The sequence below is a fragment of the Eleutherodactylus coqui genome, chromosome 4, assembly GCF_035609145.1.
Source record: "Eleutherodactylus coqui strain aEleCoq1 chromosome 4, aEleCoq1.hap1, whole genome shotgun sequence".
Taxonomy (NCBI): Eukaryota; Metazoa; Chordata; class Amphibia; order Anura; family Eleutherodactylidae; genus Eleutherodactylus; species Eleutherodactylus coqui.
The window spans coordinates 277,645,754-277,670,163 of NC_089840.1; the positions used below are offsets into that span (position 1 = coordinate 277,645,754).

General features: G+C 45.4%; 1 protein-coding gene across 1 annotated transcript in view; it reads left to right on the plus strand.

The window, feature by feature from the left end:
- Positions 1–24,410, plus strand: part of LOC136626719 (zinc finger protein 208-like) — a 214,852-nt gene that overhangs the window by 49,710 nt on the left and 140,732 nt on the right. The window contains exons 6-8 of the mRNA XM_066601725.1: positions 1,522–1,525; positions 10,011–10,026; positions 16,087–16,102. Coding sequence (XP_066457822.1) covers positions 1,522–1,525; positions 10,011–10,026; positions 16,087–16,102 — 36 coding nt within the window. The remainder of the gene's footprint in view (positions 1–1,521; positions 1,526–10,010; positions 10,027–16,086; positions 16,103–24,410) is intronic.

Here is a 24,410-nt window from a genome sequence, read left to right on the forward strand (position 1 = left end):
GCACATCAGAGAATTCACACGGGGGAGAAACTATAAATGTCCTGAATGTTGGAAATGCAGCTAAATCAAATCTTTTTTAATTGTTAATTCACTTTTTATTGAAAAAGTTTTCAAATACAAGGTATGCATGAGTTTGAACGTGCACTTTACAAACTTATAGCTTGACATTACAAGAATCAGATATATTGTTTATGAAATTGTCAGCTAGCTCAGACAGAGTTTTCATCTATGTCTTAAAGTCAGTACCAGCAGGTCTCTCCCGCCCAGTTTTGTTTGCTTAAAGGCTTTATTTGCTGAGCTGGAGTGAGCCGCTACCTTCTTTTCGTAAGCGAACTCATGCATCTGGAAATCTGTAATAACCATACCTAATGTTTATCGAAAAAATAACAAGGGGGGTAGGGGAAGGTAGAGGGCGGGGAGAGAAGGGCAGGGAGGGGGGGGGGGTGGCGCTGTTATCCTCCGGGTGGAGTCGGGGTTTCCGGCCCACCCTGTTTGTGTTGTTAGCTTCTGCCTGCGTTCCGTTTGATCTGTTGCTCCTGAGACCATTTACCTTGTCTTTCTGCATGTATCCCTGTTTGCAAGACGTCGCGCCCTCCGTTTGTAGGATGCCAGAGTAATTGGCGAGATCTTAACCAGACCAGGATAGTCTGGATAGATTGCCGCGTCTCCGCCGGGGGATAGCGGAGAGGCAGCCCTCAGAGGGCGCGCCCGAATCGCTGTATTATGAGCTAAGTTCCCACTTTAGCCTCAGGGCTATTATTTCGTACAGGGTTGCGAGGTGGTTTTGTCTAATGGCTAGTGGCTGGGGGGATGGTCTACCTCCTAGTCTGTGTTTCACCATCCTCACTCTTTGGGGGGTATGTGGATATAGTATATTCATATATGATTTTGGTTTAATTACTTTTCATCTGGGGGGGAACTCTAAATCTCAGAGCCTAATCATTCGTTGTGTTGTTAGATTGGTAGCTAATCCAAGGCGACCATATGTTTTGGAAGGACGTGTATGTTGAGTTTGTCCAACTCAGAATCTCCTCGAACTGATGTATCTGAGCCATCTTTTCTTTCCACATTTTTATGGAGGGGGGTGTTGTACTTCTCCAGTATAGGGGGATCAGTGCTTTTGCTGCTGCTAACATGAAAGAGATGAGTTTGTCTTTTTGAGGGTTAAATGTCTTATTTGGTTTGCTCAGAATTATCACGTCCGGGGATAGCTTGAAGGCTTTCTTGAGAATTATTGTGATTTCCTTTTCAATTTCTGTCCAGAAGGGTTTTATTATCTTGCAGCTCCACCATATGTGAAGGTATGAGCCTACATTCTCTTGGCAGTGCCGACACTTGTTTGAGTCAGAGAGTTTATAGGTGAAAAGCCACTCGGGGGTCTTATACCATCTGGACAGAAGTTTATAGTGGTTTTCTTGGAGGCGTACGCATGGTGAGATTCCGTAGGCGGATTTAAATATTGTTTTAAGTTCAGCATCTGATATTTTTATATCTAGTTCCTTCTCCCAGGACGTGATAAAGGCCGGTCTAATTAAATTGTGGGTTGATGTAAAGTTTTTGGTTATGTGGGATATTCTCCTATATTCTGTATTTGGGTTTTTTATTAATCTTTCGAATTCTGTTGTCGGTCTTGTTGAGAGATGTTCTCTTTAGAAAATTGTGATTACATTTGAGATGTGCGCGATGTGTAGCTCTTGCAGCTTCTTTTGTGCGCATAGGGTGTTTATTATAGAAGTGGGTTCTTCGTGAATGAGTGTTTGTAGGTCATGGATTGAAAATCTTTCAAAGGTGTTCCAGAGGTTTTCTGGAATCCAAGGCTTAGAATTCTTGATGACATGAGGGAGTAAGTTTAGGGGTGTACAGGGGGATGGTGGGGGTGCTAATTCGTGTGATAGAGAGTCCCAGGTCTCGCAGATGCCTCTCAGCAGTATATCAAAGCCTTTAGAGCGATACATTTTAGGGTTGGGGAGCCACATGCCCCTGAGGAAGTTGTCACCATAGGTTAATTGTGCGATTTCCCTTAATTTGTGGTTTTTTAACGGGGCTATTAGATCTAACCACCTGTTCAAGTTTATTGCCTTGTAGTAGTCTAGCATATTAGGGAGCCCCCCCCCCCCCCCCCCCGTATTGCTTTCTCTTGGACATTAGTGAATATGCTATCCTCGGGCGTTTATATTTCCGGAAGAAGCGTGAGAATTGTGTTCTAATTTTCTTGAAAAGTGAATTGGGAATGTGTATTGGTAGCATTTGGAGCTTGTATAGGATTTTAGGTAGTTTTAATAAGATTTTTCCTTCCAAACCAAGAGATAATCGGTAAGTTATATGCAGAGAGAAGTGTCTCTATCTCTGTTAGTAGCGGCCCCATATTGCTTTCATAGAGTTTTGTTATTTGTGATTTTGATACCTAGATAATCTATGTAGCGTTCTGCCCATTTATATGGGGAAATTTTCTTCACTTCTTCTACTCTGTGGGGAGGTAGCGAGATATTTAAAATAACTGATTTGTTTTTATTGACTTTTAGGTTGGAGAAGCTACCGTAGAGATCTAGTAGTTGATTCAGACTATTAAGGCCTTGTATGGGGTTCGTAATCAGAAATAGCACGTCGTCTGCAAAAGCTGCTGATTGGATGCTTTTACTGCCGATTTCTAGTCCCTTGATCTCTGGGTTTTGTCTTACCGCTTGGAGGAGGATTTCTAAAGTGAGGATGAATAGTGTAGGGGAAAGTGGGCATCCCTGGCGTGTGCCGTTTGTAATGCTAAATGGTTTTGATAGGGTATCATTTATTTTCAATCTTGCGTGTGGTTTTGCATAAAGGGAAAAGATGGCTTCAATGAGTTGAGTGGGGAAGTTAAATTTGTGGAGGACTGCCCTCATGAAGGACCAATCTACGCGGTCAAACACTTTTTCAGCGTCTATCCCTAAGAATATTAGTGGGGTATTCTTTTTCTTGGCATATTCTATGGAATGGAGGAGTACAGAGGCATTGTCTTTGCCCTACCTGCCCTTCACAAAGCCTGTCTGTTCGTCCGATATTAGTTTGGGGATGATTCTACTTAATCGGTTGGCTATTAATTTGGCCCAAATTTTTATATCCACGTTCAATAAAGAGATTGGTCTGTAATTGATACATTGGGTTGGGTCTTTCGCTTCTTTATGTATTAGGGTAATGTGTGCTTCTTGTGCTTGTTTTGTGAAAGAGGCCCCTGTGATGATCGCATTTAATGTCGTTCTAAGGTGAGGTTCTAGTGTATGTTGTAGTGTCTTATAATAACCTATTGTAAGACCGTCAGGGCCAGGGCTTTTACCATTTGGGAGGCTCTTTATAATCTCTGTTAGTTCTTCCTGACTCACTGGGATCAACAGGTTTGTGGCTTCTTCTGAGTTAATTTTGAGGAGTGTGAGGTTTTTAAGAAATTTCTCCATATTTTTGTGTTTTTCTTCTCGATTGGTTTGTGACAGTTCCCCTTCTAAGTTATACAGTTTCGTATAATAGATGTGGAATTCTGTTGCTATTTCTTGGGTGGAGGTGGTTTTTGACCCTGTGACTTTCTTGATTTCTTTAATATGTGTCTTTTCTCTCGCTTTTTTTATGAGAGCGGACATCAGTTTCCCTCCCTTATCTCCATGGTCATAAATCTTTTGTTTGTGGTATATAGCGGATTTGGTGTATTTTTTATCTAGTAGTGACTTCAATTGGTCTCTTAGGGAATTAAGTTCGGGTTGTGCTTTTTCTACTGCCGAGAGTTTCCTTTTTTGTTCTAGGCTTGCTATCTTTGTAAGCAAGTCGTCTATTTTCTTTTGTTTCTGTTTCTTAAGTTTGGAGCCTAAAGAGATGAAGAGGCCCCTCACAAAGGCTTTATGTGTTTCCCACACCATCGGAGCGTTTGTATAGTCTTTTGTGTTAATTTCGAAGAATTCAGTTGGGTCTCTGGTTAGCTCCTGTTTATGTTCTTCCTCTCTTAAGACTGATTCATTTAGGCGCCATCTCCATTCTCCTAGGTTGTTAGATAGTATATTTATACTGGTGTGCATTGGAGCATGGTCCGAGATTGTGATGCTGTCGATTTTGGCCCAGTGGATTGCTTTCACTAGTTTATTTGATATAAAGATGTAGTCAAGTCTCTGGTGGGAGGAATGAACGTGTGAGAAAAAGGTGTAGTCTTTTTCTACTGGATGACTATATCTCCATGAGTCTATCAGGTTTAATTCTTGTAGCGCTGAGTGGACTCTTTTAAGGGCTCTCTGCGAGACCTGGGACCTCCCTCGTGAGGAATCTAGTAATGGGTTGAGTGTTATATTTAGGTCTCCACCTAGGATTATATGACCTACTGCAAAGAATTTTAGTATAAGTAATGTGTCTGTTATCCATTTGGTTTGGTTCGTATTTGGTACGTAAATGTTAGCTAGGGTGTAATTTGAACCATTTATTGTGCCCTTTACAAATATGAAACGTCCCTCTGCATCTGTAAGTTGTTTTTCATTTTGAAGGGGGAGATCTTTGTGGAGAGCAATTGAAACGCCCTTGGAAGCCGAGGACGGGTTACAGCTGTGGAACCATTGTGTGAAGTATTTTTTCGGGAGGGTTGGAATTTTGTTACTCTTAAAGTGGGTTTCTTGTAGAAATGCGATTTTTGTTTTAATTATTTCTAAGTAACCATAACATATGGTGTCGTTTGTTTGGAGAATTAAGTCCTTTGGCATTGAAAGTAGTGATATTTATTTTTCCTCTGTGAGAGGATATAGTTTGTTGTTGTATGAGGTTGTTGTTTCTTGAGCCTTGTTCGCTGTTGACTCTGGGTGGGTGTTTCGCAGGCATATTTTGGGTTTTGTCAGTTTCCGTGTTAGCAGGTTTGGAATATTGCATGGGGAATGTGGGCTGAGTGGGGAGTAGGCTAGGGTTGAGTTTAGGTTGGGTTAAGGGTGTGAACTGTGTTTAACGTTAACGTCTTGACCAGGTGTTTGATGTCTGGCCCACTGTATGTGAAAGAATAAAGATATGTTGTCGTGTGGATAAGAAGCATCCCGACGCCCCAAAGTTGGGACACTATTGTCGGTATCTTTCTCATCCAAGGACAATCCCTGGGTGAGGGGTATCCAGTGTGTCTGTGTATGGTTGTCTCACTCACGTGTGTAGCACCCATAGGTGGCCCGGGGTTGCTTGTTGATTTCTACCCCATTTGCGTCGTTTGGGGTCTCTTGCTTTCTCGCTGGGAGGATGTATCATCTCGTTGTGGGAGCTAAGTCTCCCTGATCTGTGTACAGGTGGAGAGAGAAGATAAAGAGGGAAAGGAAAGGAAAGGGGGGAGAGAAAGAGGAACAAACATTTAAACAAAATAACCAGTGCAAATCCTCTCCTTATTTCCAGGTTAACCTCTGGCGACCTGAAGTACTATTATAGCTAATAGGTTTAAATTCCACTATGAACTATTCCAATCTGGCTAAAGTATAGTCCTTCGGGCGGAGGAGCCCAGAGGGTCGACCCCCGTACGACCCCAAAGGCTCCCCACCACCCCAGGTGCTACCTCTTCTATGCAGTCATAAGTTCAATGTACAAATTCTAGCTAGCCAGACATCGGGATAGACGGAGTCTTTCTATTTTAGGGTTGACAGTTCTGGTCGTCATCTTTTGCGAATCTGCTAAAGTTTCAGTCTGAGGTTTAAGTAGACTTGCAATCTTGTCTCTCTCCAGTTGTTCCGAGATACAGTTCCCAGGTAAGTTAAACACACTGCGAGTTGGGTCTCTTGCCAAAACTTAAGACGATGGTTTTGTACCATATTTTTTGCTTTTGGGTGATTTGGGTTTCATGAATTTTCTCCACGGCTCATTCTCAGGAAGTGGGGGGATGGTTAAAGGGGTTGTCCCGCGAAAGCAAGTGGGTCTATACACTTCTGTATGGCCATATTAATGCACTTTGTAATGTACATTGTGCATTAATTATGAGCCATACAGAAGTTATCAGAAGTTTTTCACTTACCTGCTCCGTTGCTAGCGTCCTCTTCTCCATGGAGCCGTCTAATTTTCAGCGTCTAATCGCCGGATTAGACGCGCTTGCGCAGTCCGGTCTTCTTCTTTTCTGAATGGGGCTGGTCGTGCCGGAGAGCGGCTCCTGGTAGCTCCGCCCCGTCACGTGCCGATTCCAGCCAATCAGGAGGCTGGAATCGGCAATGGACCGCACAGAAGCCCTGCGGTCCACCGAGGGAGAAGATCCCGGCGGCCATCTTCAGCAGGTAAGTAAGAAGTCACCGGAGCGCGGGGATTCAGGTAAGCACTGTCCGGTGTTCTTTTTTAACCCCTGCATCAGGTTTGTCTCATGCCGAACGGGGGGGCTGTTGGAAAAAAAAAAAAACCCGTTTCGGCGCGGGACAACCCCTTTATGTCATATTGTGTTGGCAGCCAGGAAGGTATTTTGATTGGATCAATCTTTAGATGATGCCAGACCACTTCAAGATCTTCTGGAGCTCTGACTGATAATCTGCGTCCTGAGTCATTAATAGCAAGGCCAAACGGAAACATCCAAGAGTACTGGATTCCTTTGGATTTGAGGACTTCCAGTAGGGGATGTAGTTTGTCGTCTTTTCGCTAAAGTCGAGGGTGCAATGTCCTGAAAGAGCTGGATGGGTGAATCGCTGTATTTTAGCGGGTGATGTGTTCTTACCGCATTCAATATAGCGCTTGTGTCTGTGAAGGAGAGTAAACCGCAAATAACATCTCTTGGCGGGTCTCCTTCTTTGGGTTTGGGTCTGATTGCTCTATGTATTCTTTCGATTTGAATTCGCGTGGCACTCTCTTCGCCTAATAGATCTGTAAAAATTTCTCCGGCCACTTTGCGAAGGGACTCTGTTGCCCAGGTTTCTGGGAGGCCTTTTATTCGGACATTACAGCGTCTGCTGCGGTTTTCTTGGTCTTCGATTAGGGTGAGGGCTCGGTCTAGATACGAGCGGTGCGCTTCTACTACTTGAGAGGTAGCTTTTGCGTGTTTGATGATGGTGGAACATGTTCCCTCTAGGTTCTCTACTCTATGTCCGATTTGTTGCAGCTCGGATTTAATGTCTGCCAGTTCAGAAATTATTGGTTGAGTAACTTTGAGGAGTGCTTTTTGTAGGAAGGATTTTGAGATTTGGGTGCCAAGGTTGCATTCTTCCTCTTCCATTTCGCTCTCATTCTCTGAGTCCTGAGGTGCAAAGTCTGATTCGTTTTGTAGAGGTAGTGCTTTTGCCGTGGGGCTTTGTGCGCATTTCTTTTTTAGGAATTTTTGCATGTTCGCTTGATTTTTTTTGTCGTCTTGGTGTTTCCGGTGGGTCGCAGCTGCGTTCCCTGCTGCCTTTAACCATTTTGTTCTTTAACTGAGTGCACGCAGAACGTCTTCAGTTAATGAGTGAGTCTTGAGGTACAGAGATTTTTAAATATGACACACTTCACGGGGTGGGACGCCTCTCTCTCCACACTATTAAGTGGTTAATCAGTCATCTTTTCAGATCGTCTGCTGGTGATCAAGTATTATTATGGTGCACCTAGCGGGACTATAGGTTTGTAGTCGTGACCGACCTGTACCGCTGGTTCTGAGAGAATTATATTGTTGATAGAGCTGAAGAAATCAATTCCAGAAAAATTAGAGCAGGGCCCTGTATGCAACTTCTTATTCTCTTCAGTATAGGTAGCTGCCTGTGGTTTATTGTTGCAGCTTCAGAGGGCAGGGGTAGTGCTGGTATGTAGCTTAAATATCTCCACACCTCTGGTCCTTGAAAAATTAGTTATTTTGCAGAGCTGGCTAAGCCAGCTCCAGGAAAAATTAGGGCAGTGTCCTTTAAATTCTTTTTCTCTTCTGCAGAGTTGGTGGCCTGTTAGTTAATTGCTGCAGGCTCTTTAGCTCTCAGTTCTCACCCTCTGCTCACCGCTGCAGAGCTGTGGGGGAGGGAGGGGGGGAGCAAAATGGCGGGGAGTTCAGGCGGGAAAATGTGGTATGAAAATGGTGGGGAGTTCAGGCGGGGAGATGTGGTTTGCTGAGTAGAGCAGAGCAGGGAGGTCTGTTAACAGTGCAGCTCCCGTGGCTTTAAAATAGCTGTTTGTCTAAGGGGCTTCCCTGGGGCAGCAGGTACTTACTGCCCTTGAATTGAAAGTGTCTCTCCTCTGGACCGGGTGCCGCCGTTCCCGCTCGCTGGTCTGTCGGTGCGGGATCTCTATGCGCTGGCTCAGTGCCTTGCGGGCTCCCTCCTCCTGCTGCTTCTAACGGAGCTGTCAGGGCTTCCCAGCTGAAGGACCGCTGCGGACCTCTGCCTCTCCGCTCAACCCCTGCGCGCGCCGGCTCTCCCTACTCTCCTGCTGATGATGCTGCGGCTCCGTGCAGGCACAGGTCTCCCGATCTCCCGCTCCACTGATTTTCTTGTGGGACCTCTCCGGGTGATCCCCACGCTGCAGAGAAGTTGTTGGAGACAGTGTGAGGTGCAGCTGTTCGTTTTGGAACACCAAAAGAAGCTGTAAAGTCTTCTATGGCTCGGGAGCGCAAATTCAGTGCGACCTCACTCTCTGCAGGCTTAGCCACGCCCCAAGCAAATCTTTTTTAGACATCAGAGAATTCACACGGAGGAGAAAGCATTTTCATATCATGAATGTTGTGAATATTTTACTTTGAAGTCCAATGCTGTTGACCATCAAAAAACTCACATAAGAAAAACTGTATTAATGTTTTGAATTTGGCAAATGCAGCGTTCACAAATCCCATCTTGTTAAACATCAAATAACTTATCAGGGAAGAAGACATTTTCTTTTTCTTTTTTATTAATAAATAGTACAAGAAAAAAAATTCAACATTAAAAGTCAAAACGAAGTCACATGTATTACAAGATGATTATATGCATAACTGTCAACTGTCAATCTAAAAATCACCTAGAACCCAGATAACACATTTATAGTGTATACCAACCATGTGTAGAGATTATTTCATATTAATGTACATAATTATGTCTCAAAAATTGTTTCCAATAAGTAATAAATATGTAAAACCTTACATGCTTGTGTTCTTTAAATGGTAATGCATCATCCTGTAGGTTGACCCTGACACATGGCATATGCTGGAGAGCTGCGAGGGCAATATGCTGCCTTGTCACTGTGGCACTTACCACGCTCCCTCTCAGAGGGATGCATGCAGCCCAGGCCAGGGCAGCACTGGGCCTCTTCCGGACACCCCCGGCATGGGGATGCCTGATAAACATTAGGACAGGTGAAAGAGTTGTCACGGGTGACGCCATTGTTCCGGTTCCCACTGGCATGAACTTCGGCAAGGAAATAAACAAGCCACAGACAGTTGTACAGTACCTCAGGTCCCCCGGGAACGGTCAGGGCCTGGAATAACTTTTACTTGAAACTTCAGCAGTACATGGCACAAATGACAAGTTTAGATCTCATTGATGCAGGAATGAGATGAAACCAAGTACCTCCACGCGGCAGGCCCAGACTTTAGGCTGCCCGTGTGTGAATAAATAAAGACGCCTACACCACTCAGCAGAACTCAGACTTTTGGATGCTTGAGTGTGAACAATGAAACTGAAATACCTCCACCTAGCGATCCCAGATTGTAGGACACATCTGGTGTGAATTGATTAGATTAGAGTACCTCTGCACTAGGTGTTGCCACAAGAACACACACGCTCAACTCACGCTCTCTCTCTTTTGGGGGGCTCACTCTTCTAACAGCATTTCTGGTGGTGTATGGGAAATCTCTCTTCCTCCTCCATTCTTCACTACATGAGGGCTGAAGGTGTTCCCATGTAGCTGAAACTCTTTGATTGGAACCCAGAAGACATGGACCTTTTCCCGTTCTCATGTACTCCTATTTATACCTTCTCTCACACCACGTGACAGGACAGAATTGTTACATCTACCAGATAGTCTCTATGCTTTGCAGACACTTAACCCATCACACACTGCAGCTGTGCAATACACAAAACAGAATGACAAGACAGTTTTGCACAATGCATCCACATGAGACATACATGTATGACATTATGGAGGGGGCCAGGAAAGCATGTACTGGGCCACTACAGTACGCTATTTCCTCAGACCTCTGGAGATGAGAGGGAGCTGGTAGGTGTTATGTGTAGAAATAGTGAGGAGAGAATTACACCAAGGATTCCGGACTGCGTGGAACTACTTGGTACAAAAAGATAATTTCATTGGTGATAATCATATCAAACCTGTTACAGCACTGAGACCGACTACAGAGTCTCCCCTCCATCCATCTCATCACTGTAGTTATGTGTATCACAATATACGGGTATGATGTTTCCACTTCTCCTCATCAGGAGGAGCCATCAGTAATATCCCAGGGGCAGATGATGCTGGAGGTGGCCACCTTACAAAGAAGATTAACTCAGTCCAGAAGGTACAAATTCTGGAACGGGACCATTTAAGCAGCATAAGCTCAGCACCCGTCTTCTGTTATCAATGACATTGTGATGTAAGAACTCCACCGAACCTAACAAGTCCTAAAAGTGTGAAGAAACTGATCGACGTATCCATGAATAAGACACCATGACACACTACCTTACAGTTACAATCTGGAGCACATAAAGAGGGTTCCGGTGCTTCTCCAAATGTAGCCAATTCAAAGTCCCTTTACAGCAGCAAAAGCCATAATAGAAAACTAATCTTTTCTCTGGAAGATTCTCCTCACTCCTCATACCATGCGATAGTCAGGAGATGCTGCAGCCGGTGAGAGCCTATAAAATAATTAGCTGGGCTCTGTAGTTCCACCATCAACAGTAAACACATTGAGGTCTCCTGTGCGGATCACCTACCCTGAGGATGTGCAGAACATAGAGGAGTGCTGCGCCGGGTATCGGAGGAAGAGAGGGTAATTATAATACACAGAGCAAAGATGAACAAGTTCATCAGAATAATAACTACATAGGCCACCAGTCTACTGCCTGACCCTGGGTCTGACCCTGCTGGCTTCTTCAGTGCAGGAGCCTGGTCATCGTGTTTCCTGTTGGTGATGGAACTGCAGAGCCCAGCTGTAGAGAGATCTTATAATACAGATAATTGGGCGCCCCAGTAATATTGAGAGTTTGAGGCAGCATCGATGCACAATGTATAGTTGGATAAATATATTGTTTGCTGCAGGGAAAACTCTTAAGGTTTATTCCCTTTGGCCATGGGGCCAAAATACAGAAGCTGCTTGAGCTTGGCGGTGAGTGCAGCTGAGGGGGAGAATTAGTGGCATAGCTAAGAAGGCGAATAGGATAGCAGAGGAATCAGCCTAGAACAGCCCCTAAAGGTTCGGGGCTCTGCACAGGGGGAACACCCAGCCAGAAATCAGAGCAGTCCTTTGCTCCAGCGAACGCCATTTGGTGGAATAGCGGTGATCTGAAGGATATTACACAGTCCTTACGGGCCCCCCTTCTGGGTTGTTATTGAGCTCCAACAACTATATCTACATATTATTTTCTCATGCTACAGTATCCTACAATACATGCTCCCATTATCACTCTACTAAATGCCATAAACTATGCCCAATCCCCACTATGTATGACACATGGGTGGGTTATGGAAGAAATCCTGAAGCCTAGCTAGACCACGCCTTGGCTGAACATTTGCACTTTCTGATAAAGGCATAATCAAAGTGATAATGACCACTTGTCCGCCTGTCTGTGTATAATGTTTGACCCACATGCAGAACCCGACAGCGCCTGTAATGTCAGTTACCGGCTCTTAGCTCCGCTCCCAGATCACATGACAGTGATGACATCACATGTCCTTTATCCTCCTTGTGCACTGAATGAGGGATTTTGGGTGGACTACCTCCCCTCCACAAACCCCAGCAGCCCCAGTTGCTATGGATACAGCACTACTCAGTTTGGCATTTGTATGTTGTTAGACAGCTGGGCACTTGTGTGGAGACTCCAATAAATGACACTTTACAAACGTACACATAGATAGCTAGCAATGCATATTGACCAACAGCATTATAGCATAGTCCTTCAACGCTGTCTTCACATCTCCTGAACGTGATATCATGTCATCTCCAGTGCTAATGCCGCCAACACCTGCCCAGCCTTCATCTAATCGTCAATTGTTTTCCAGTGTTGAAAAAAGCCATCAGTGTCATGCAAACATGTCACCACTGAGGGTTCAACGCCGATGTGAGGCTAATACAGCTTATATGAAACAGCAACAAGCCACAATTTCACTTCAGCCACCAGCTGCTTTGTAAATCCCATGCAGCTAATATGTGAAACCAACGTAGCAGAGCTGTGTGTGTGACGTGCATGTAGCAGAACTGTGTGGCGCATTGCGCCACCAGAAACACTGGTACTATAATTTCCTAATAATTACTGCTACCTTATGCTATCTAGCTCACTCTATTATGAAAATGACCAGAACCAAATGGAAGGGCGCTAGGGACTCTTGGACTACAATATGGCGTACACTGCCAGAATTGTTTGCAACCCAATCTCAAGTTAAGTTGAATCAAACACAGTATTTGGCCTGCTGGGCTCAGCCACATCTGAATCTTTATATGAGGCTCCTCCTCTGCAACAAAATCCAGAACACTCATCTGCTGCTCTCATGGGGCCTCAATTAACTTTGCTTACATCTATTTTTAAGGAAGAGATTTCTACAGCAGTGAAAGAATTCACTGACCAAATAAAGAATTTAGGCCAAAGAATAGATGATCTGGGACATAAGACAGATGATGTTGTAGTGCTAAAAGAAGATAAGCAGCACATTAAAGAATTAAGAGTCCAAATTAGATATCCCAAAATCCAAATACGAAGACCTTGAAAACAGGTGTCAGGACTCAATCCAAAAACCTCCTGAACTCCAAGCAGTAGCCTTTCTTATTAAGCTATCCAGCTATCCAGCCAAAAGTTCCCTTGCCTAACTCTCAGCTTTGCTCTCTATACCCAGATATCTAGCTCCTGCCTCCTGGTTCTGACCCCGCCTATGTCTTTGATTGCACTTCCTATTAAAACCTGGCCCTGCCAGTGCATGGTTATTCTGCTCCACAGCATTTGATTCAGCTTCTGCTTCTGGCTTCCTTCCTGACTATGTTAATGGCTTCATCCCTCTGTACTGCATACCAAGACTTTCTGAAAACGACTTCTGGTTTCTCCCTTGACTATGTTACCCACCTCATCTATCTGTACTGCGACCCAAGACTTCCCAATAATGACTCCTGACTACTCTTCAGTGACCTGCATGGCTACTACACTCGCTGCTCCTATCCAATGTCGATAAGAAGCTACAACAGGTCCTGCTGAGCAACTCTTCGTATCCGTGGACTTCCTGAAACAATGACTGCTCTGAAGGAGAGAACAACCAACATTTTTTCTGTACTTCTACCCTGACCAAAATCTGCAGCAAATTGACAGGACCCATCAGGCCCTTGTCCACCCCCCTAATCCAAACCTACCCTGAGATGTTATTCTAAAATTATACTACAGCTAAATGCGACATTAGCTTTTAACAGCAGCAAGACAACAGTCCCATCTTCCAGGACTCCCAACCACAGTCCAACTATTCGCGGACATCACTCCTGCCACATTAGCGACACGCAGAATGCTTTGACCAATCACCTAAGCACTTCAAATGGCTAATAAAAAATATAAATGGTGCTTCCCCTTTGCTCTCATTTTTCATCATTAGGGCAGATCTTACTCAGTAAGAAACTTGGAACAGGTCTACCAAGCTGCAGAGACTGCACGAATTCTAGTAACAGCGAGAGCCATCCCAAGAGGTCTACCACCATGTCCTAGACATACTTGGATCGTGATAGGCTCATCCAGAAGACAAATTGGATCAGCTTCTGTTCCTGCTCGGGTCCGAGCAGACATGAGTACATGAGCTGAATGTTGTCAGGGGAAGCCCTTAGGTCGCCAGAGTACGGATGTGTGTGACATTGGTCTTTTAAGACTGATGTTGGGTGTATCCGCAATGTTGGGGGGCCTTGTGCCTGACTGACCTTATTTACTTTACGTCATAATAACCAAGTTAGTGTTGAATTTTACCTGCTTTCTGCAGACACCGCTCTGAGACCTGGATGCTCTATTTCTATTCTGGGAGCAATCTGTAGAACATAATTTGGATTAAATCCATTATGTATTGGGAAAGGGATTACTAAACCCTTTTTACAACCTCATATAGCAAAGCCTTATGAAAGGCCAGTGCAGTTTCGGCCTTGCTCTGCAGGTTGGTATACATAAGTTGACTGTCGCACACCCATCACTGAGAAACAATTTCAGTCATCCTGCGTTGGGCCTCAGGACCCACCTTCTTGTTTTATATTATATGTCTTTAATATGTCTGAACTACAGGTTTCCATTCAGTTCTTCTTTAGTTAGGTTGTCAACAAAGTCTATCTCACAACAATATCTCACAGACATGCTACAGCACCCTGGTTTACTAGGTGTCAAATTGCATCCTTCCTCATTGTCCACATTATTTACCTTAATGTAGGAGGATCTAATTGCCCTCAGAAAAGAAAACAGGCCTTTTTATAATATGTGAATCACCATTCAGACGTTATATGTGTCCAAGACACTCACTTTTCTCAATCTTCCTCTCCTAGCTATTTCCATTCACAATATACAAGATTCTAAACTGCTTGTGCCCCTACAAAACATATGGGGGTGTTGACCTTTTTTCATAACTCTCTTTATCAGGCCCACAACTTCTCGCTCAGATCACGCAACAACTCACAGACTATTTCAAAACTTACACCAGCCCTGATTCTTCCCCTGTAGCTCATAAAGTTTATATAAAGGGGACATCTGATTAAAATAGCTTCCAAAAGAAAACGAGAAAATGCTTAGGCCAGGGGTGTCAAACTCATTTTGACCGAGGGCCACATCAGGCTTATGGTGACCTTCAAAGGGCCGATTGTAAGGCCGCCTGCAGACGGCCGGGTCAGATACCACTATGAGAATTCTCGCAGCGGGACCTACCCCCTGCAGGAATCAGCGCGGTACTTACCTGCTCCCACAGCTCCGGCTCTGGGATGTGCCGGCTGCCCCGCACAGTAATAGAGCATGCCGCGATGTGTTTTCCGTGCGAGATTTCGCACAGACGAATCGCAGCCGTCTGCATAGGATTGCGTTTTCAGCCCCCCACCCAATAATACCCCCTCCCCAGTAATAAGCAGCCCCTCCCCCCCAGTAATAAGCAGCCCCCACTCCTCAGTAATAAGCAACCCCCTCCCCCCCAAGTAATAAGCAGCACACCCTCCCAACCCATATACTTACCTCTTCCTTCCTGTTAGCGTCGCTCCAACTCTGCTTGCCCTGAGCCCAGATGCACACTGACGTCAGTGTGAGTGCCCGGCACGCTTCCTCCCCGAGTCCTCTTCTGCGGAACTGATGAGTAGTGGACTCAGGGGAGGAGGATCTTGGTTGCACACTGACGTCAGTGTGCGCCAGGATCAGCGGTAACAGCGCGATTACCAGCGGGGAGCTGCGGCACCCCAGCTGGTAACCGCTGCAAAGGTGAGCGGCATCGGCACACCGGGGGCCACATAGCACGAGGCAGCGGGCCGGATTTGGCCTGCGGGCCTTGTGTTTGACACATATGGGGTAGAGGATAGGAAAGGCCATGATACCTTGTCAAAAGCCTTTTTCGTATCCAGCCTAAGCAGGAGCATCTGAGGGGCATTTTGGCATTTAGCCTCAATGGTGGCTGCAATGGTGGTTCGGATGTTTTTAGTGAATTGTCTTTGGGTTGGGAAGCCAATATTGGTCAGGAGTATATTTCGGAGGCGATTGGCTGGACGTTTTGCTAAAAATTTATAAATCACAATTTAGTAATAAAATTGGGCGATATCATTTACCAAGGTAGGGTCTTAATTAGGCTTCGGTATGAGGACAGTTCTAGAGTCAAGGATTATGTCTACCTGAATATTACGGTCATAAATGTCTTGTTAATGTAGGTATTAAAGGGGTTTTCCGCCGCCCAAACTGATTTTTTTTCCTATTAATGCCCTGTAGAGTAAAAGTATCACACACTACAGCTTTACACATAAAAGCGATATTTTGCTCACCTTTTTATTCCTTTTCTTCCCCTTATAAAGCTAGCCTGAAGGATTTTTCAAAGATGGCGCGGCTGGGTAGTTCCCATGATGCACTGCTGCCTCTCTCTCCCCAGCGTGCGCGCTCCTGATGACACCGGTCACATGACTGGAGGACCGGCGTCATAATGGAGACGCACGCTTCACTGCTTTGAATGGAGCCGGCAGCCGGCCGGCTCCATTCAAAGCAATGAGAGGCAGGGAGAGCAGTGCGATCTCCTGCTACTGCTCTGACAGCTGTAGCAGTAGATTCCTTCATCTCCCCGGAATGTCCAGTCTTCACTGGACACTGTCACATCATTGTCACATCATTGTCCCAGTGTCCAGTAATGAGGGGACATGCTGGGGAGATGAAGGAATCTCCTGCTACAGCTGTCACGGCAGTAGCAGGAGATCGTGATCTCTAGCAGGACTTTCACTTTCTATTGAAAGTGAAAGTAGCACCAAACATGCCCCCCACACACACACACACACACACACACACACACACACACACACATGCCCCCCCTCACAGTGCCCCCTCCACACTGCCCCACACACAGTCCCCCCCTCCACAGTGTCCCCCTCGAGTGCCCCTCCACAGTCCCCCCCTTCACAGTGTCCACACACAATGCACCCCCAAAGTGCCCACACACCGTGCACCCCTCCACAATGCCATCTCTTCAGCAGTGTCCATTGTTGAGGTGGAGTTCTCCAACCACCCTGACTAGACATAGCGGCGATGATGTCTCCGGAGGGAAGCTTTTGCTTAAAGGGTTTCTGAGTGTAGTCCTTAGTTAAGACATGTCAACATAATAAGCACATGGCTTTGGTTTTTGAGATGGATTACTGGGGCATCCCCACTTACCCGACCCCTATAGAAACCACAGTGAAAATATGTCCAAGCTGATTGGCAGTATGGTGTCTCTGAAAAGAATCAGATCCCTCCACACATAGAGAAACATAGGAAACTGATGGCATAAAAATCCCACCTGGTCCATCCAGTCGACCCTTATATTATTTCTCATTTAGGATAGATATCTGCTTAATTGATTTATTGTTGATTTTCCAACCACGGCTGCTGGAAGTTTGTTCCAAGCATCTACTACTCTTTCAGTAGAGTCCTATTTTCTGACATTGCTTCTGATTTCTCCCATCTAATCTCAGATTGTTCCCCTTGTTCTAGAGTTTAGCCTCCTTCCTCCTGAGCCTTGTTTATACATTGGATACATCTTAGGGAAGAAGGATCTAGATGAGGATGTGATGTTGGCTTTCCAGGCTGAAACTGTACCTGAGTGAGCACTAGACCCCATACTTGGTATTTTGACAAAATGAAGAAGTAGTTCGTTTGGCTAGTTAAGGGATTGGCTTAAAAGTCGGCAGATCCAGATAGCATGACATCAAAGTTTTATGGGACATTTTGGTTGCTGTGATTGAGGCATTAAGGGAATGTTTATCCATTTTGCTAAAGTCAATGAGGAGATCAGACTTTTGTTGAAAAGTAAAGACCAATGAAATAAAGATCTATGAAAAAGTGATGGGGTGGAGGTGGGGCTCTTTTGTAGTTTTGTTCAGTGTCTGCTGGTTTTTCATTTGAGCATCCTGTTATCCGTGGTCACAATTGATTCATTTTTTAGGAGAAAAAATGCACCGTTGGTGTGTCGGGATGAGCCAAAAAGGGCTGAAAGCCACTTGGAGAGTGGTGAAATATGCAGATGACATCACTGTCTTTGTGGCCCCAAGATCTCACAAAACTCCTCAGCATCAAATGGCCAGAAGAAGGGGCAGGTGATGGGACCAGGCAGATCACCTACCAGGTCCCATCACCTGCCCCTATGTGCTTTATTTCAGTCCATTAACCCCATAAAAAACAATAAAAAGGTTCCTTTTTTACCTATTTATGCAAAAAACCAAACTCCTCACAGGATTTAGGTCCAGAAGTCTGGCCGGGGTCTTCCAGTTTACTCAACAGGGCTCCTGATACATTCAGTGAGGCTCCCTATACACATGCTGTCACAGCTCTGACTGGAAGAGAGCTTTTTGGCACAATTATAGTGTAGTCATTGATATATAAAAATGTACATACTGCTTCATGGTTAAAAAAAAAAATCTGTTCCTTTCTATGTTGTTCACAATGTGTTAAACATTTTGTCACCTTTATCGTATGGGTTGTGATGATTGCGGTGACACCTTTTATATATCTGAGAGGAACACTTTTATGAATTACAATTTTTACTGAAAAATGGTTTTACATATATTTTTTAATGTGCAGTTTTTTAAAAAAAATATTTAAAAGGGGTTTTCCAGGAAAATACTATAGATGGATACCATCCTCACAATAGGCCATCTGGGGTCTACTACTCCAGATGCCAGACAATCAGCAAACCAGGTGCCCGCTGTCAGGGGTCGTAGTGCAAGTACTTGGCTCACACACCTGAATAGTGGCCGAAACTTGTAACTGCAAGTGCTGCTCCAATTGATTTTAACGAGAGCTGCACCTGCAGTTAAAAGCGATATCCATTACACATTGGAGTAGCAGCTTCAACTCTGACCCCTATGTATTGCAGCAATGACAGTGGGCTCCTTATTAGCTGGAATCCCAAGCAGCAGACCCCAGCCGATCAACTATTGATGACGGGGCCAGCTCAAGGTTTGTTTAAGCCCTTGAGTAATAGAGTCTCCATGCATCCTTATACAGTGTGTCATGACACGTGTGGCAGCAAATCAGCAACGCTGCATGCAGTCACCATACAATGGTAAATAACAGCTATATACAGGTGCTTTCCAGACCATATAAATGATTATAGTACCGTTATATCCAGTGATAAGAAGTGCCGTCCTCTTTGACTGGAGTCGTTCACATTCCCTTTTTTTTTTCTGTATCCGACCCAGACTACAATGACAACTTCTCCCAGCAAGAATGTGTCTCTGAAGAATTTGACGCACAGACATCTTTGGCTCCTCGCTTTTCCAACACCCTTCCTACACTATCTACACCTTTTCACATAGTACCCAAGATAGTAATAATACAACCTGTGATACTCCACACAGTATTACTGTTCCCATTTTTGTGCCCCACAGTATTACTGTTCCTATTTTGTAGGCTCCACCCAGTAAGTGCTGAGTGTAGCAACACTCACACAGTAAAAGTGACCCCACTTCGCAATAATGCCTCCTTTATGTCCCCATTCAGTAATAATACCCCCTTTTGGATATGAATACAGCAAGAAAAAACTGTAGGAAGGATTTACTTCACAGGGGTGTCTCCTGCCGAGAACACCCCTGATCCAGAAAGGCAGTTTAATCCCTTATAGGGAATCCAGCATAGAATCCAATGATGCAGCAGAAAGATTGTATCCTCTATTATTAGCAACAGCAACGCGTTTCAGTCCCTTGGGGGCCTTTTTCAAGCATACAAAACAAATTTACAAAGAGATTATATATAGCATGAGAACTTACAGATCCCTACTTCCTTGTCTCGCGGCATAGAGGCATCATTTGATGACGCAGTCTACTCGTCGCGTGTCACATGACCCACGGCGTAGTCAGTGGAACGCAAACGAGCGTTCCAATGTCAGAGTAACAGTATTCCTTCAGCATTTCATCCAACACTAAAATAAATACATATACATCATTTGCAGCATTTGAAGTATTTTGAAAACTCTATTAACCTGAAAGACGAGGAGGGGAGGAAACAAAGGGTGTGTGTGTGTGGGGGGGGGGGGGCGGCGTGTGAGAAGCCGGGACATGTATGACACAGTCTCTTAAATGGTCCAATGAAGACTTTCAATGTACATTTATAAAAACAAAAATTTCATTCCTACCACAGAACATATGAAATGTATATATATATACACATGTTGTGGGGAGATAGCTAGGTAGCGTGCGGGTTTCTTGATATTCAGAGACGGAACACCAGCGGATGCAGTCCAAAAGCACACGTGACCTGCGTTTATTTTTATAACAGCAACATAAAAGTCCAACCTTAACTTCTGGCAAACAGACAATAGTCCAGAATCCAGTTTTTGGGCCGTCCCGGCCTGATCAGGTAGCACTTAGCAGGTGCAGCGCACAGCAGGGCTTCTATGTCCAGCCAGTCACACAGGCTGCCAGGGTCCAGCAGCCATCTCAGCCCCCCTGTGTCCGTGCACCTGCTATTTATGTGCACACTAATCTGGCTCAGCCTCAGCACCTGGGCTGACTGAGCTCGCCCACACCCTGGAGTGGAGGAGGTGGAATGGACAGCCCCACAACCAACCTGCCATCCATTCCAAAAAAAAACAGGCCCGGATATCTTTAAAGAACAGATCTCCAGCAACTGCTTGCTGGAGACTACATTACGCTACTAGTTTCTTATGTCTCTGAGAGCGAGACATGACCCTCCTCCAGTCCCCTTATGTATAGTACCGGTACCTAGGGGCGACGTAGCGACCGTCCACCACTACACCCCTCAGTACCTCACAATATATATATAGTAAAATCTTCATCAAAGTTCAAATGTCAAATGACCAGATGTTAGGGATTCAATGTGGATCCGCTGTGTCACCAGTGGATGGAACAGACCGGCAGGGCAGGCAGCCGACTCTGGAAACCCGGATGCTCACCGCTGGAGGCATGGCCTGCTTCCATTCCTATTCTGGAAGCAGGAGATGGAAAGTCCCTGCCTATCAACAGCAGAGAATTCACCCTGACAAGGGAAGCCCTGCGTGTAAACCTAGGCACTGATTAACCCTGTCAAGACTGGTCACTAGGAAGTTGGATAACACCACACCGTTTGCAGAACCAAGGAGTGAGCAAGTACAGGACCAAGCTGAAAGTACTGAGCAAACTGAAGACCAAGCACCAACTGCAGACACAGGAACAACAGGAGCAGCTGCGACATGTGTATACATGAGTGGACTCATACAATAACACTGCAGCAGGGGTTGTCAGGCCTGAGGCCTCTATATAGTCAAAGAGATGACAAAGAATCTGCAGCTGGGTGGAAGAGGCAGAACCAAAAGGCAATCACAGATTCCAAGAACGACGCCCACGTCTGCCAGACCTAACACCAGGATTACTACTTGCTAAAAGGGGTTATGGTAAATTATTATTTCATCAGAACTTTTGATAAAGGGGGAAGAAATAATAAATAAGGGGAGCAGTTTCTTGGAGTTACAACTGTAGACGACTCTACTTGCGTCCTCCAATCTTTCCGCTCAGGGAGCACCATCCATCCATTCTTGTTGATCATTTCTCCTGGTGTTTCCAGAAAATAACTCCCATCTTGTAATAGATCAGGTTTGACACGGGAAGCTAGTCTTAAAATTCATTCTCCTCCAGGTGGAACTTCTACATGTCTCTCACCTACATGGTATACTACATGCCTGTAACTAGAGGACAAAGTGTTACACAGCTCTCTGTCAGCAGGTATACTCTCCTGCTCCACAGGGGTGCTCCACACCCTTCCAAGGAACTTCTGGAAAGCACAGTAGACTGCAGAACAATTAAATAATAATAATAATCTTTATTTGTATAGCGCCAACTTATTCCGCAGTGTTCAGGCATGGATAAATGCAAAACAATACAACAATTACAATGTGAGGTACATTGGGTTAGACAGAAATGGGTTAGGGGTGGTACAGGGGGTGCAGGGGGTGGGGAACACAGGCAATAGGAAATTACATGTACAGATCATTTATTAGAAAGCAAACAGGGTGGAACACCATAGGGAGGGGCGAGGAACTAGGTCAGGAGATTTGGTATGCTTCCCTGAAGAGGTGCGTTTTTAAAGCACGTCTGAAATTTCGTGCATCTGGAATTGTCCGGATGCCTTGGGGTAGAGCATTCCAGAGGATGGGTGCTGCTCTGGTGAAGTCCTGTAGGCGAGCATGTGAGGTTCGTATTACAGGGGTGTTTAGTCTGAGTGTGTTAGAGGATCGGAGTGAGCGGGCTGGGTGGTGTACTGACAGTAGGGAGGCAATGTATGGTGGTGCAGCGCCATGCAGAGCTTTGTGAGTGAGGTAAAGGAGTTTAACTTTAGTTCTGCAGTGGATGGGCAGCCAATGCAGCTACTGGCATAGTGCAGAGCCTTCTGAATAACGACTGGATAGAAAAATGAGCCTAGCTGCCGCATTTAGTATGGATTGGAGTGGAGCGAGTCTGGTGTGGGGGAGACCGATGAGTAGAGAGTTGCAGTAGTCAAGCCGGGAGTGGATGAGGGCAACCACGAGTGTCTTTAGCGTGTCCGTGGTTAGGAACGGACATATTTTAATAATAATCTTTATTTGTATAGCGCCAACTTATTCCGCAGCTGCAAGTATTTTAGCAATATTTCTGAGGTGCATGTGGCATGTTTGGGCCAGAGATTGGATATGGGGGGTAAAAGAGAGGTCAGAGTCCACTGTGACCCCAAGGCATCGGGCATGCCGTCTGGGGGATATGATGGTGCCAGACACTGGAATGGAGATGTTGAGGTGAGGTCGGTTAGAAGGTGGAAAGGCAAGGAGGTCAGTTTTAGAGAGGTTTAGTTTGAGAAAAAGGGAGGACATAGTGTTAGAGACAGCGGACAGTGAGTCGGTGATATTTTGGAAGAATGGTCCAGAGATCTCACGAGTAGAGGTATATAGTTGGGTGTCGTCAGCGTAGAGATGGTATTGGAGGCCAAAAATGTGGATGGTTTGTCCAATTGGGGCTGTATAGATAGAGAAGAGAAGGGGACTAAGGACCGAGCCCTGGGGTACCCCAACAGCAAGAGGAAGTGGAGCAGAGATAGAACCAGCAAAGGAAACACTGAAAGAGCGGTCAGAGAGGTAGGAAGAAAACCAGGAGAGAGCAGTGTCCTTTAGACCAATAGAGTGGAGCATAGTGAGAAGGAAGTCATGGTCGACAGTGTCAAATGCAGCAGAGAGATCAAGGAGGATTAGTAGGGAGTAATCACCTCTCGACTTTGCTGTCATCAGGTCATTTGTTACTTTTGTAAGGGCAGTTTTGGTCGAGTGTAGAGAGCGGAAACCAGACTGGAGGGGGTCGAGGAGCGAGTTGTCAGAGAGAAAGCGAGTAAGGCGGGATCAGTATCAAGTATCACCGGGGTTAACAGAGTCCCCTGTGTCAGGGCAAACCAGAGCTGTAATTTTCATAGGATATACACTCTGATCCTCCAGAACTGGTACGGTTATGATCACTGGTAAGCTTCTATCCACAGGACATGACACTGAGTTCAAACCCCACAATTTAATTAGCCCGGTAGACTGAAGAAGAATGCTCCCTAAATACTTCTGGTCGAAAGAACAATAAATAATGGTAACTTGCGACCCTGTGTCAAACAGACCGGGGATGGGGGAGGGGTACGGTGTCCATTTACAGGGATTTTAACAAGAGACCTACAGCTGACAACATTGTCCCTGGGCTTTGGCCGACCTGTTCTTCTCTTAAATCTCTGGTTCCGTACAGAAAATACACTACTATGCATTGCTTTGTCCCCATCCTCCTGACTGTTTCCACCAGGAGACAGGAGGGGGAGCTTTAGGTTGTTTTGGTTCTGAAGGCCCATTTTGATCACTTTTATTTGAACTAGCAGGAGAGTCTTCCTTGTGAAAACCTGTCACTGGTTTGGGCGCACAAAACTGAATATCAGCCTCGTGCTTCTTCACCAACCTTATAAACTCAGGCAAAAAAACTTTGAAAACTGGAGGCAGAGGAGGATGAGGTAGGGATCCTCTCACTAACCGATCAGTCCTCATAGCATCCACAGCTGAATGATGCACGAGACATGATAGAAGAACCTGGAACCGATTAATGAGAACGGACATTCTCCCCTTCTTTCTGATGAGTCCTCCTAATATCAGCAACCAGCTGTTCAAGATCACCATATGGCTCCGAATGGTCAGACAATCCTTGTATGTAGTCCTTTGCACTTACTCCTTCGGGAGCGTCTCTGTAAAAGCGAATTAACTCTGCAGCCGGAGACCGCAGGCTCTCACTAATCCGCCGTCTCTTACCCTCCTCGGTGCAGGACCATTCTCTCAAGCACCACCGTGCGCGTTCTTTCCAGATCTCAAAGCTTTCTTCTCCTCGTGGTACCAGTACCAGGGCATACTCTTAGCTTCTTGTAATATGTGACCTGCAAACCCTGAGTAACATTTCAGTCCACTTGGTTAACCCCTTCCCGCTATAGGACATACAGTTACACCCTGCGGGGTCGGGTATGTAGGAAGAGAGATCACAGGGCTATCCCTCTTCATACAGCATAGGTATCAGCTGTTTATTATAGCCGACACCCTGCGGCAACACAATCAGATAATCAGATCAACAGCATGTAAGAACAGCAAAAGCCGAGGGAGGTGGCAGTCCAACCGCCGGACTCCAGGCATCAATGTATAAATGAATCCAA